Raw genomic sequence first — 13833 nt, 5'->3', positions numbered from 1 at the left:
CCGTCGTCAAGAGAATGTTATTCACATGGTGCTACCGCAAACTTTTCTTGTCTTAGTATCTTTCCACCATGCAGACCTTCAAATCTCACGTTATGTCTATTTGAATAAAAAGATCACAGAAACTCGGCTGTCCACCTCTGATAATTCTACGAACTGGTTAATACACATTGAGTATTATGAAACATGGACGTTTTCCCACCTCGATGAATGAACGAGAACTTACAAAGGATTTTTATATCGCTAACAACATTTCAGAAGAAAAAGAGTTGACTTGTTCTTCATATGCAAACCATTACAACTGACAGTAAAAACAATGGTTTTGATTTCAATTATTAATATCTCATTTTAATGAATGCTTGTGTGTATTATCACTACGCTCAATGGCACTCCAAGGAGAGCTATAAAAATGCTTTCTTTAAGTAAAACATGCATAACTTCTGTTGGCATTGATCAATATCAGTAACTGTTTTTTTTTTCAGATGAGTGGAAGAACATGCTCTTATTAGACATACTTCATTGTATCAAATTTGTGTATCAAATTTGATTGCATTTAAATCACCTTGTAGACGGAAATAATTGCCGTATATGCACAACAACAATCGGGGGCGGAACCAGGATTTTTTGTGTAGGGGGGGGGGGGGTTCATCAGCAAATCAATACTAAAATGTAGACAGGTTTTTTTGTCCGGACACTTGGCTCCTTAAAATCAATAGGGCTCCTTAAAATCATTAGTGGGGGGGGGGGGGGGGGGGGGGGGGGGGGGGCTCGTACCATACTTTCAAAGCGGTCGCTGTTCAAATCCGAAGATAATTAACAATATGTTACGGGATATGTACAAATACCCCCTAACCCAGCAGGTTCTGTCCGTATGTTGGGGAAAGGCGTATAATACCAGTATAATTTCTCGGGGTGTCGGAGTAGGGGCGCTGGGTAGTACTATTGTACAGGATTACCCCGTAACGTCACACGAATGGGCTATTGTGTACACAGATGCATGCAAAGGCCTCAATTGAATAGCCATTCGGAACCAATTGAACATAATTTTTTTTTATGATTTGGGAAAAGCTTGGCTAGGCTTGACTTGTCTTTTTTATTGCCACAAGAACATTTAATTTTACCTCAAAATAAGTCATCAACTATTATTTACATGTACATCATTGTGATGTTATTAAAATATAAAACAACAAACCAAAACATTCCACGAAATTTATTTCTTTGTAGATTGTGTTTATCCAGCTTACAAACTCATGGGGCATTGAACCGGGGACATCTGTGATTTAGTCGAGTAAACACACACAAAGACATGTAAAATTAGAACTAAAGGAAAGTTGAGTGTCAATACGTTTGTGGTACATTTTGAAACGTGTAAATTATTTTCGCAAACGGGCTTGATATTTCTTAATTATTAAATAGCATTCCTAGAAACTAATACCCGACGACACCGAGACTGAAAATTTGATCAAAATGCGGCGTGCAGAGGCAACTAATGGTTGTGTCTCTTTTGTTGATGTTCATAAAAAATGCAAAACGTCTGCTCGTCTATTTCCTTTCCACACATGAAGCGGCACAAAGACGGATGATTAATGATGTCATTAGAGTTGTTTTCATTGAAAAGGTATTGTTGCTTTGATGCAAAGCGTTTGGGTATTATCATCTATGGAGAAGCTATTAAGCTTGACGAACATGCAAGCATGATTGTATAGTTTTGGGAATTTGAAAGGTTATTGTTGGTATAATTATATACGTGCTTTTTCAAAATTTCGATTTTTCTTTTCCGAACGAAATGTAAAAGAATATAATGTCCTGCAACAAATGCCCCCCCCCCCCCCGGCGCTCCCCATTTCAAATCTTGAAATTAACACAAATTTGTCTTTGTCTTCAGTGCCCCAGATTTAATGTTGGCAATAAGAGCTTTTATAGTGACTTTTTATTAAATATATCAGACAAGAGTTTTGCTAAATTTCCTCTATTCCAATTTAAGCCGTGAGAGTCGTTTTATCTTAAATATGATCTCAATATGATTTAAAACAAATCTTGGATTTGTAAGTGTCATTTTTAGGCAACCTGTAAATAAAGACATGTTTGTGAATTTATGATTGTTAATGTTTAACGTGAAGTGAATTACTTTTCAACGGGATAAATAGGGGAAAATAAGGCAGAGGTGTGATTTCCTACGAAGCTTGGGGGAGTAATTTAAAACAAGTTGAAAATAAAAAAAAACACAAATCAACTTCGACCCAGATCAAAACAATACCCTATACAGTTTATCTCTTGTTCCTCTGCCAATTTATTGTTCACATAAGAACGGGTGGGGAAAACCTCAAATGCACCGACGAACAAGAAAGAATCCACGACAGTGCTTCAACAACGGGATATCCATACAGAACGAGATTTTTGCATGTCATCATCTCCACATCGTAAGTCGACGTGGCAAGATAATTTATCTCGACAAGTTGTCATCTTGACTTCAGGAAGTCGACTTAGCGAGATATTTCATCTGGACAAGTCGTCATCTCGACTTCGAGAAGTCAACTTGGCGAGATAATACATCTGGACAAGTCGTCATCTCGACTTCGGAAAGTCGAATTGGAGAGATAATGCATCTGGACAAGTCACCAAGTCGACTTCGGTAAGTCGACTTGGCGAGATAATACATCTGGACAAGTCGTCAAGTTGACTACGGTAAGTCGACTTAGCGATACAATTATGTGATTATAAGTCGCCTTACTCTCGGCGATATGTCAACATGACGTGATAAATTATCTGAGTAAATAAAGAAGTGGATGGCACTCACGGAGCGCCGTAATTTTGTTTTGGTGTGAATATTTAAAAATGTAATCGGCTAGTCTACCCAAAATCGAAAAGAAATGAAAAGATGAAGTACAAGACAATAATTTAATTTTTGTTTGAGAAACTCCAGTGATGTCGGCTTGCATGTTATTTGGCCCTGAGCTTTGTTGATTTTACACTGTTTTCAATGGGGCTTGAATTGGCTCAGTGCACCCCTAAGGGAATTTTTGGAACCAGACTAAAGCTGCTGCAACCTCATTCCGCTGAGAGCTAGAGGTAATCGAACTCGTTGGTCCGTGAATCTTGATATAGCTTGTATTCATAGATTTTTTTAAAATGTTGACATAATTTTTTTTAAATGTTGACATATTTTTTTTAAACGTTGACATATATTTTTTAAATGTTGACATACGTTTTTGAAATGTTGACATATATTTTTAAAAATGTTGACATATATTTTTGAAATGTTGACATACGTTTTTGAAATGTTGACATATATTTTTTAAAATGTTGACATATATTTTTTAAATGTTGACATACGTTTTTGAAATGTTGACATATATTTTTGAAATGTTGACATACGTTTTTGAAATGTTGACATATTGTTTACAATGTTGACACATTTTTAAAAATGTTGACATAATTTTTTTTTAAATGTTGACATATTTTTAAAAATGTTGACATATATTTTTTAAATGTTGACATATATTTTTAAAATGTTGACATAAGTTTTTGAAATGTTGACATATATTTTTTAAATGTTGACATGCGTTTTTGAAATGTTGACATATTGTTTACAATGTTGACAAACTTTTTTAAAATGTTGACATATTTTTTACACTGTTGACATACTTTTCAAAAAAGTTGTGATGTATTTCATAATGTTGGCAGTTGCCGTGAAGGGTTGAATAAATTCCGCTTTGGCGTGCCATAGTGCACTGTCTACTCGCAAGTGACCTTGTTTGTGCACGTGTATATGGTGGGTCCCCGGATGGGCAAAAATTGCGTCGGAGTTGTTTTGTGCGCGTGCATATGGTGGGTCCCCGGATGGGCAGAAATTGCGTCGGTCCTTAGCCCAGGTTGTCATGCTCAGATATGCCTGACCCGGGGTCACACACTAAAGGTGACTGCATATATCCGTAGAGGGTGTCTCGTGCTAGGATTGGATGGAAGATCACCAGAATTGGTTTGAAATATTTTTTTTAATTAAGGTAATTAACCAAATTGGGTCCCCAAAAGGGCTAGATTCTGCGCCGGAGGGTTAAGTTTTTAATAACCTAATTAGAAATCATTCGCATCTGTTTCACCTAATTTACCCCGAACGCGTTGGCGGTTTGCAGTTTTCAAAGTGACCTTTTCAATACGGAAAACTTGTTACTGAAGAAATTAAAGATATGTTCCCTGTCTTTTTTTCGAGTTTCATCTCCAAAAATAGATTTGTGTTTTCAATTGCTATTTTCCTATACAAGGTTATTCACTTTTAAATGAGACATCGAACGAAACACTCCGCGTTTAGAAGAGCATTTTAAGAATATTTATAGCGTCAGCCTATATCAACCTATCAGAAACAAATCTGTTTCAATAGATATTTTGATTTTATGTCACAGTAATGATATTAAAGTCTACGTAACTATGTAACAATAATGATATTAAAGTGAACGGTTGTTGCTCAAACCGCTAACATCTCTGATCGCCCATAATTTGAGTGACGTCATAATAATTGTTGTTTGAAGTAAACGCCTATCTTCACGTCAATGATCCAACTTCAGCAAAACTTTCCCTGCATAACACCAAACTGAATAAACAGAGCAGAAGGCCTTCCAACCTATTAAATATAAAGCAATGAATAACATAAGCATTCGATATTTTTACACCTGTTGATACCGGCAGCTACGCGTATTATTGTCTATAACCCCAGACACACCCGACGATTATAGCGCATAGCGTGAACGAAATACACGTGCAGCATTTCTGAGTGAGTTTCTGTGCGGAAACTGATGAATTTTACCCGTGGAATCTTATATGGGAAAAGATCTACATGGAAAAGATGAATTTCAGACAGAATTGTCGGTTCGTGTTGGTACTCTTTATTTTGGATCATATACTTATCGAACCATGTTTAGCGAGACCCAACGGTGCCCCGTCACAGGCCTGCACGACATTGCTTCCTCAGCACGGCACGGCCACGCCACAGCAGACCACCAACCCTTACCGGATACAGCTCGGAGCGACCCGGTATGTTGCGGGTGGAACCGTCACAGGTAATTTCCTTGAAGCCGATCTTCCATTAATAAAGTATCTTTGCATGAATTTGTTTCTAGACATACATGGAAATGTAGCCATTGAGATGATTATAATAAATTTATTTTCACTCTTCGAAAACATCGCAGTCACTGTACATGCATGCTGATGTATTTTTTTTCAACGCGCAAAAATAGTTCAAAAAATATTAATACATTATGAATTAGAGAAAGAAAAGTCATCAAAACGTGTTTGAACAGTTCCTTCCTCGTATTTTATATTGGAATTGTTTGGTCATTTCTTTATAATTATCAATATTAAGATAATATTCCTTTGTATGCATAATAATTATTGTATCCAAAGCAATTGGTTCCTGGTTATATTACCTAAAAAAATCTCTCGGCAATGATTGCTAAATAATTACGGTATCTTCTTTAAACAAAACCAAGTATACCAAACCAATTGATACATTTTTTTTACCCCAATTAACATAATCTAAAAGTATGTTTGCAGATGCTTTCAGTGATTTCATTATGTTTACCTTGGACCCATCGTTAAACAAATTCGGTGAACATTATGACGTTGGTCGGTGACCTATTTTATGCAACACTCTTCAAATCATTAAATCTTTATAATGAAATCTATTTTAATTTTCAACGATTAAAGCTATTTTTCTTTGTTGCAAGCTGTTTTCAGTGGCAAGCATAAATCATATACAAATCACTGACTGTTTATATAACATTGATAGGCGAGAAACTAGAGCATTCATTTAATATCCACTGCACATTATAACTAGGCTGGCGTACACCAATTAAGCAGCCGTGTGTCAAGTCATGCATGCGACAGTTGGGCGGCATCGATTGTTTACTGTGACGTTTTTGCTCAGTGCGGAGTACAGGGTCGCACCGTCGCACAATTGGTTTTTGTAATTCGGAATCCAGATTATTTATATGTTGCGAAACAAATTTCGATATGTGAGATGAAATTGTGACGATAAAGTCTCCAAATTGGGGGAATTCCACCGTACCAAAATATCTTAAAATCGTCTGCAATATTTAGATTTTTCATAAATGTTGAAATAGGCTATTTTATCAATTCATATTTAGCGTTACATGTCAAATTTCGCCCAGAAGAAAATTCTGTTTCTTTGTGCATGTGGTGCAAAGTACAGTGCAGTGAATTGAAAATAAGTTGTTGAATCTAGAAATAGAGTTTCAGTCCGGCTGACTGTAGTAAACACTTTGAAGCAGGCTTTTCTAAAAATTATGTAACGTAACTAAATAATACACCATACTCTTCAAGGAATTGATTTTTGTTCTCCTATAACAATTTTTCAATTTGTAGGCCTATGTGTTGTTTAAAAAAAACACTACTTCATTTGTGCACAAATAGGCCTAACACGCCCTGCGAGAGCCGAATTATTGGAATTGAGTGAAGAAATAATTCAATAACTAACGTCGGTGGATTTTTTTCGTTCGGTGTCTCATTCAAAAGTGAATAACTTTTCTACTGCTAGGAAAATAGAAATTGAATAAACAAATCTGTTTTAGAGGGGCAACTCGAAAATAGCACGGGGAATCGTCTTTACATAAAACAGTATTGGTGATTTCTTGTCAACATGGGTAGGAACTAGCAGCATCGGATATTTCAAGGCGGGGGTGGAGGGATGGGGGGGGTTGGATCCAGTCTGACTCTATACTACATACAATATTATTATAGGCATACAACATGCACGTTTTAAGCCCCTTCTCGTAGTATTATTATAATGTTCTATTTTACCGTGCCTATAGGGTGATACCTAGTCGAGCAATATCTGAGAGCTATAATATAGTGCAGGTTTGGGTCATTTTTTTTCCAATATGGGAATCCGTCTTGTGCGTGTCCAAATAATCATTACACGCCACTTTATGGATACCACTTTTTATGGAACACGACTACGCACGTTCAATTAGCCGGTATAATTTCAAATCCGAACTGTTTTTGGGAGGTTTGGTGGTAAAGTTACTGTCACGATTCTACAACCATCCATGTAATCAGTGAAGTAGCATGCTCATTTTTATTAGGGGGGGTTAGACATGAAAAAAGGCACTCGCCTCCATGGGCTTCGCCAGGATTTCTTTTCTGGAGGGGGGGGGGGAGCACATTTCCTCCCCGAAATCCCTGTACTTTTCCCAGCATATTCTCGATTTATCATTTTTTTTGGTTGCTTATTCGGAGGGGGGGGGGACCCCCCCCCCCCTTGCCCACCCAACCCTCGCGATGCCAATGCTCGCCTCATCTGTGCTGAGCGGTAGACAGGGTATTTTTTTTACCGGCCACCCGGCCTTCGTAAAATCAAAAAGAGGGAGGAGATCTGGCTGGACACCATCCTCCCATGGGGTCGCTGTTTAAAACGGACGATCACGAGCACCATCGGACAATGGCGGGTTTTTTTTCGTGATTGTATTTTTTACGAGCCCCCCCCCCCCTTTTCATGAGCACCCTTCTTATGTTTTTTTGGTGAGTGCACCTTTTTTTCATTCACGAGCACCTTTTTTTTACGAATGCCCTTTTCTTGACGAGTGTCCCTTTTTGACGAGCGCCCTTTTTTGACGAGCGCCCTTTTTTGACGAGCGCCCTTTTTGTACGAGTGCCCTTTTTTGACGAGTAGCCTTTTTGACGAGCGCCCTTTTTCGACGAGCGCCCTTTTTTGACGAGCGCCCTTTTTGTACGAGTGCCCTTTTTTGACGAGTAGCCTTTTTGCACGAGCGCCCTTTTTTCACGAGTGTCCCTTTTTGACGAGCGCCCTTTTGGACGAGCGCCCTTTTTTTGACGATTGCCCTTTTTTGACGATTGCCCTTTTTTGACGAGTGCCCTTTTTGCACGAGTGCCTTTTATTATTTCACACGAGAAAAGGCCAGTAGTTAATTTAAAAAAAAAGGCACTAACAAAATATTGGGGGAGGGGGTGGCGGGCGGGGTAAATACCCCCTTACCCCTTAACCCCGGCCCTTAACCCACCCCACCGGATACGCCACTGTTATAATGGTTAGAATTTCTCTTTGAAATGACATCCAAATCATCAGATATCACATGAGCGGGGTAAGAGCATCTCCAAAACTTTACAGCTCTCGAAATTCATGCTTTGTGTGTTTGTTTGATTCGATCATTTTTATTATTATTATTAATATTTTTAACCAACATGGCGATCATAGTGGACTTATACCCCTTATGTCGTTGTAGTGACTCTATCTGGGCCTACATCGGGCATGAAGGGCTTTCTGCTTCAAGCCCGCGGGGTCGGCCAGTCCACGCCCATAGGCACATGGGAGAACCTCCCGCGTAACACACGGACCATGGCCTGCTCGGCGCTTCGGGACACGGTCACCCATTCCATCAACCTGCCGGACACGAGCCTGTCCTTCACGTGGAGAGCCCCAACAAGCAGTACTAGGACAGTGGAATTTCTGTAAGTGTATACAAAGGGATCCTTGTTTCACACTGCACCCGGCGCTGCATGGGCAGGACACCGAACGGGCCTGTACTGAAGATACAATATAATTTGTGTTGAGCATTTTTGTTGCTTGTGTATTTGTGACTTTATTTACGGATTATCTTCATTTGTTTTATTCCAAACCATTTTAGAGTCACTATTGTGCAGTCCTTTTCAACGTTCTGGGGACCATTTAGATCATCACAAATAGCAGGTGAGTTTTTATCATCAGCAGGTGCACGTATATATAGGGGCCTTTTCAAAACCCTGGTTTCGTCTTCATTTCGGCTTAATGAAAATGTAGGCCCCAACTTGGGGGACTCCATCTAAATTTTGGTGCCCGTTATGCTTTAGGAATAACATTCAATCGGTTGATATGAAGCCAAAAAAAATTGAATAGTTTTGTTTAGTTTGCCTCTCAGTGATTCAGAAGTTGGAGCCGAAGCCGAAGAGCAAGCAAAGGTTTCGAAAACCCCAAAACAAAGTTGCCGATAGAGGGCGCTATCAATACGATCTAGCGCAAATTAAAACACAAGATGATGACTCGACTACGCCTAGCCTACGCGAGGGAAAGTTGAATTGTCTTCGGCACGTAGGCTAAATATTACGTACATTTAAACAAAAAGCTTTGATTTCGAAATCGTTATTGAGCTGTCACAGAGAAAACTCTTATCAGAAATAAACTAAGTTTTGTGGTAAAAGTGTCGTTTAGAAAGCCTCTACTTTTCATTCCGTTCACAAACTAGACCCGTGCGTTGTAGACCCGTGAAGGTGGCGTTGTCTAGCCACGTTCACGGGTCTATTCACACACATGAGTCATGACATTGACAAATGACTTTTTGGCATGTTACATTGACCTTGAATGGCATGTTTGTCACTTTTTGGTAATCCTTATTTTTAGGACCCCGTTCCTATATAGGAAGGGCAAGACTCGCCAAAACAGTTGACTAAATGACACTCAAAATTGACATTCTGATACTTCTTGGCACATCTGAACAATGGCAATGACACCTTCTTGAATATCAGCAGGTTTCATTTTGTGGAAAGAGGGCAGGGCTTTGATTTATGAGGGAAATTCAGGGGTAAAAGACGACAATGACAACCAGAAAACAGACTCAAAAACCAAGATGGCAAACGTGAAAGCTCGATGCGATGAAAGCTCCATGCTGATTGGCTGATAAAAATAAACATATTTTTTTTAGCAGCCAATCAGCATCGGGCTTTCATATGTAGAGCTTTTACTGTGTTGTGAGAACTACAACATGCACGTCTGACTGCGAAAAAAAGTAGGAAAGTCACATTTTCTTTGAAAGTGCTTTCAAAATTACAACTTACATGACTCATGAGTTTATGAAGAAAAAAGACTGCTTTAGCCTGCAAAAGTCACTTTGGTACTGGACAGACATCTGCAAAACTCACCAAAAGTCAGTTTTGAACAGAACTCGTAAAAAATTGTCCTAAAAGTAAGGATTACCCACTTTTAATCCTGGCAGTTTCGCAAATTTCGAAAATGACATTTTGCAGCCTGAACTCTAGTCTACATGTACATGTAATTCTGAAGCAGCAAAGTGGTAACTTGTTGATTGGACTTAGCCCCATAAATGTGGCCTATTTACTGGACTGCCTCCGTAAACATAGGCCACACATCCACATGTACAAAAAAACGTGTCGACTTTGCCAAATTTTGATTTTCACATTTAGGCTTACTTTGTAGATTTTTTTTGCTTTAGAAGCATTCTCACCCTCTATATAGGCTAATCAGAAAGTGCTGCCTTTTTGAGATGTTAAATTTTTGTGAAATTTCATGTTGAAATTTTGATACGCAAATGTGTGCAAATGTATCTGGAAATTTCACGAAAAATGGACATCTGAAAAAGGCAGCACTTTCTGATTAGCCTATATAGAGGGTGAGAATGCTTCTAAAGCAAAAAAAAACCTACAAAGTAAGCCTAAATGTGAAAATCAAAATTTGGCAAAGTCGACACGTTTTTTGTACATGTTGATGTGTGGCCTATGTTTACGGAGGCAGTCCAGTAAATAGGCCACATTTATGGGGCTAGATTGGACTGAGAGGAAGGCCGTTTTCCGATCCCCGGTTTTTGGCTCCCTATCCAGTTTCGGCTCCTAATTTACTTGTCGGAGTAGGCCTAACTACAAACTAGGATTAGGAATCTACGAATCTATTTAGTCCTTGTTACTCAGACTAGAAAACTTCATGTTTTGGATTGTTTACTTACACTAAAAGGTCGCAAGGACATGAAGGAAACCAACCTAATGTCCTACTAGCCCGAATGCCTCTGGCCGTACACTATCACAAGCTCGTAGTACTACAGAGCTTGTGATACTGTATGTGTACAGCCAAAGCCCATTAGTACTAATGTCATGTCTTAACGTTCCCGAGAAAAGAAAAAAAACAACTGTACGGACACGACAGAGTACGCATACGGTTTTTCCTGTCATTTTCTTTCAATGTACGATACAAGTTGTCATTGTTGTAGATCAATTTTTCCTCGGCATTATATCCAAACTTATGGACGTTGCTGAGTACCGTACTGCTGTAGTAGCAGAAGTGTCACTGTGTCACATAAATTACACACAGCACCAATGCACAATGTCGTTTTTTCTACAAAAAGGCGAACCCTTTACGGCTGGTATCACAACTACATGTAGCATGAACATGTATCAATCTTTTGCTTTGGGATCGCAAAAGTGGACCCCGAAATTTGTTCTCGCACAAGAATAACACAAAACGTGCAGTTTTTATAGGAAAGTTGTGTGGATGTTTATATCCTACATTGAAATATTCTTTCTGATTAACATCAAGTGCGTTCTGTAGCCCAAATGGGCGTATTCCAGGATGCAGTGTCCCTTTATAAGGCTCAGCACAGAGTCTACTTCAGTGCGAGGGCAGACGTGTGAGTCGCATCATACCCCTAGAATTATGGGCTCCGTGCAAGCTTGCTGCCCTAAATCAGGCCAGAAGATAGAAAAGTATACAGCGCAACTCAGCCATACGATCAGTATGGGTAAATAAGTCCAAGTACCTAACCCCAGACCCTGCAAATGGCGATTTGTGTGGTCCGAAGCTAATGAGCAACGTCACTTTTATTCACAAAAATAACACTGTATGTACATGTATCTTGCTACCCAGCAGTCAGCGGCAGTTGTTTTCCCAACCCCTGTCAGAACAATGGACAGTGTGTCACAACTGGATCATCCTTCCAGTGCAACTGCCAAGCTGGATATACGGGCACAACATGCCAAGGTAAATCTGGTACTGTTTGGATGCTTTGCCTTTATGTCCATCGTCAATGGTTACAGTAACATTAACAGTTTGTTTAATCTGGTTTTTACTTGCAATAATGTCAGGCGTGCACATACGGTAATGTTAACAGTAATGAGATTATCACAAAAATTGAGATAGCTCAAGCTTTCTCCAAAACATGAAACTACCTTAAAAAGCGTGACAGGTTCTCATATATTGAGCTTTACAATTAATTTAACAAAACAAAGCCAGATTTGTTTGGTTGGAAGTCATGTGCTGTATGTGTATCCAAGATTGTAGTTTGTAACTTATTTATAAATGGATTTATTCTAGCCCCCTTGTTTTGCTTTGTTTCTTCTTGCAGTTGGGTCGGCATGTGTGTCCAACCCATGCTTTAATGGTGGTGCGTGCTCATCCATTGGTTCAGCCTTCCAGTGTAGCTGCCCAACAGGGTTTTCCGGCACCCAGTGTGAAATAAGGCGTTAGTATATATATTCCTGTTAACTTAATACCCGTAAGGAGACATTTTTTCGTCATGAGTTATACCTTAGAGAGACACCGGACATTGTCTCCCTAATGTCACAACTCCAAATTTTTAAGGTCGCAAATAGGCTAGATTGATTGCTCGCTGTTCCAAAACATTATTATGCCAAACTCTGTGGGGGTAGGATAAGGGAAACCTGGGGTAAGGGGTCATTAAAGTTTGGAAAAAAATAATTATGATTATTTATTACTAGTAATGACACCAATGTTTCCTCAAAAGAGCCCTAGACATTGTAGCTTGCAAGCCTGAAGAAACCTGTAGAGAGAAGACAATGACAAGAAATTGCAGTCTTAGCGGTGGGAGGAAAACCCCAGAAGAATATTCTGAGGAAAACCCACGGAATCAGGTAGGGGCTGAAAACTCAATCCACATGTGGTCCGGGCAGAAATCGCAGCCAGGCCATAGCGGTGGAAGGCACTGCACCAACCTTGGGTTGGCATTGAGTGTAGGGGTTATCAGCTTGAATGTTTGGAGCATAATTGGTTTATTGATTTTTATACAACACCTAAATAAATCCCTATCGTCTGATTGGTGGGTCATTGATCACGTGTCATTGAATAATTCTTCCAAAAGCACTGCGCGGGGGCTGCACCACAAAAATAGAAGTTCTGTTCCACTGTAAATACAACTGCCATTGCACAGTCAAATAATACTAATAATAATTTGGAAGGCTAATCACCCTTACTTGCAGCTGGTATGCTGAATTGCGAAGGACGCGGCTACAACGTGGTCGGGCCGCTGGCATTTAAAGGCGCCTATGGCTGCTGGCCACGTCAGCCCATATATGACCACGGAGCACAGCCTGAGATCGAAAGTGTTTGGATTTTTTCCGGAGGGAGAAAAACCGGAGGGCCCGGAGAAAAACCCTCGTGGCACAGGAGAGAACCAACGCACAACTCTACTCACATGCGATCCTCAGCCAGGATTCGAACCTCGGTCACCTTGATGAGAGGCGAGCGCTTTACGCACAAGCCACCCATGCCACACTCTTGGTTGCGCTATAACACAGCTCTAAGGGCTCTGATGCTGTATTCATAGCACCAGTTTACAAGTTACCAATCAGATGAAGAGGAATTGTAGTTGGTTTACACAACTGTTGCAGTTATTAAAAAAATACAGCGATAATAAGAAATCTGTTCATCTTTGCAGCTGGAAATGCCTGTCTTTCCAATCCTTGTTTCAATGGTGGAGTATGTACTACATCGGGATCAGCGTATGTGTGCAACTGTCAGCCAGGGTTCACCGGTACACAGTGCCAAACTACCAGTGAGTATCAGTACATTATCCATGTTATCCCTATATCAGTGCTGAATCCGGAAATGCCGAGTGCATGTGTAACTCCAAGCTCCATTCGCTATGGTGGATCCACGATTTTTCCAAAAGGGTCGCGGGAGGGGGGGGGAGGTCAGGATTAACGGTGGTTTAGGTGTTGAATACCAGGATTTTCAAAAGTGGATCATCAGGAGTTCCAAATTTCCATTTTCTGAGTATAAAATATTTTTTTGTTGTACAATTTTTTTTT

The 13833-nt window shown here is 39.7% G+C and overlaps 1 protein-coding gene across 1 annotated transcript in view; it reads left to right on the top strand.

The window, feature by feature from the left end:
- The first annotated feature begins 4748 nt into the window (after positions 1 to 4748).
- LOC119740641 overlaps positions 4749 to 13833 on the top strand; it is a 31064-nt gene continuing 21979 nt past the window's right edge. Inside the window, 7 exon segments of the mRNA XM_038216006.1 lie at positions 4749 to 5051; positions 6658 to 6689; positions 8225 to 8478; positions 8655 to 8716; positions 11654 to 11767; positions 12132 to 12248; positions 13461 to 13577. Of these exon segments, the coding sequence (XP_038071934.1) occupies positions 4829 to 5051; positions 6658 to 6689; positions 8225 to 8478; positions 8655 to 8716; positions 11654 to 11767; positions 12132 to 12248; positions 13461 to 13577 (919 nt within the window). The 5' untranslated portion in view covers positions 4749 to 4828.

Source organism: Patiria miniata, unplaced genomic scaffold (assembly GCF_015706575.1).
Source record: "Patiria miniata isolate m_02_andy unplaced genomic scaffold, ASM1570657v1 HiC_scaffold_5, whole genome shotgun sequence".
Classification (NCBI taxonomy): Eukaryota; Metazoa; Echinodermata; class Asteroidea; order Valvatida; family Asterinidae; genus Patiria; species Patiria miniata.
The sequence above is the reverse complement of the archived record's forward strand: the minus strand, read 5'-3'. Positions and strand labels throughout refer to the sequence as shown.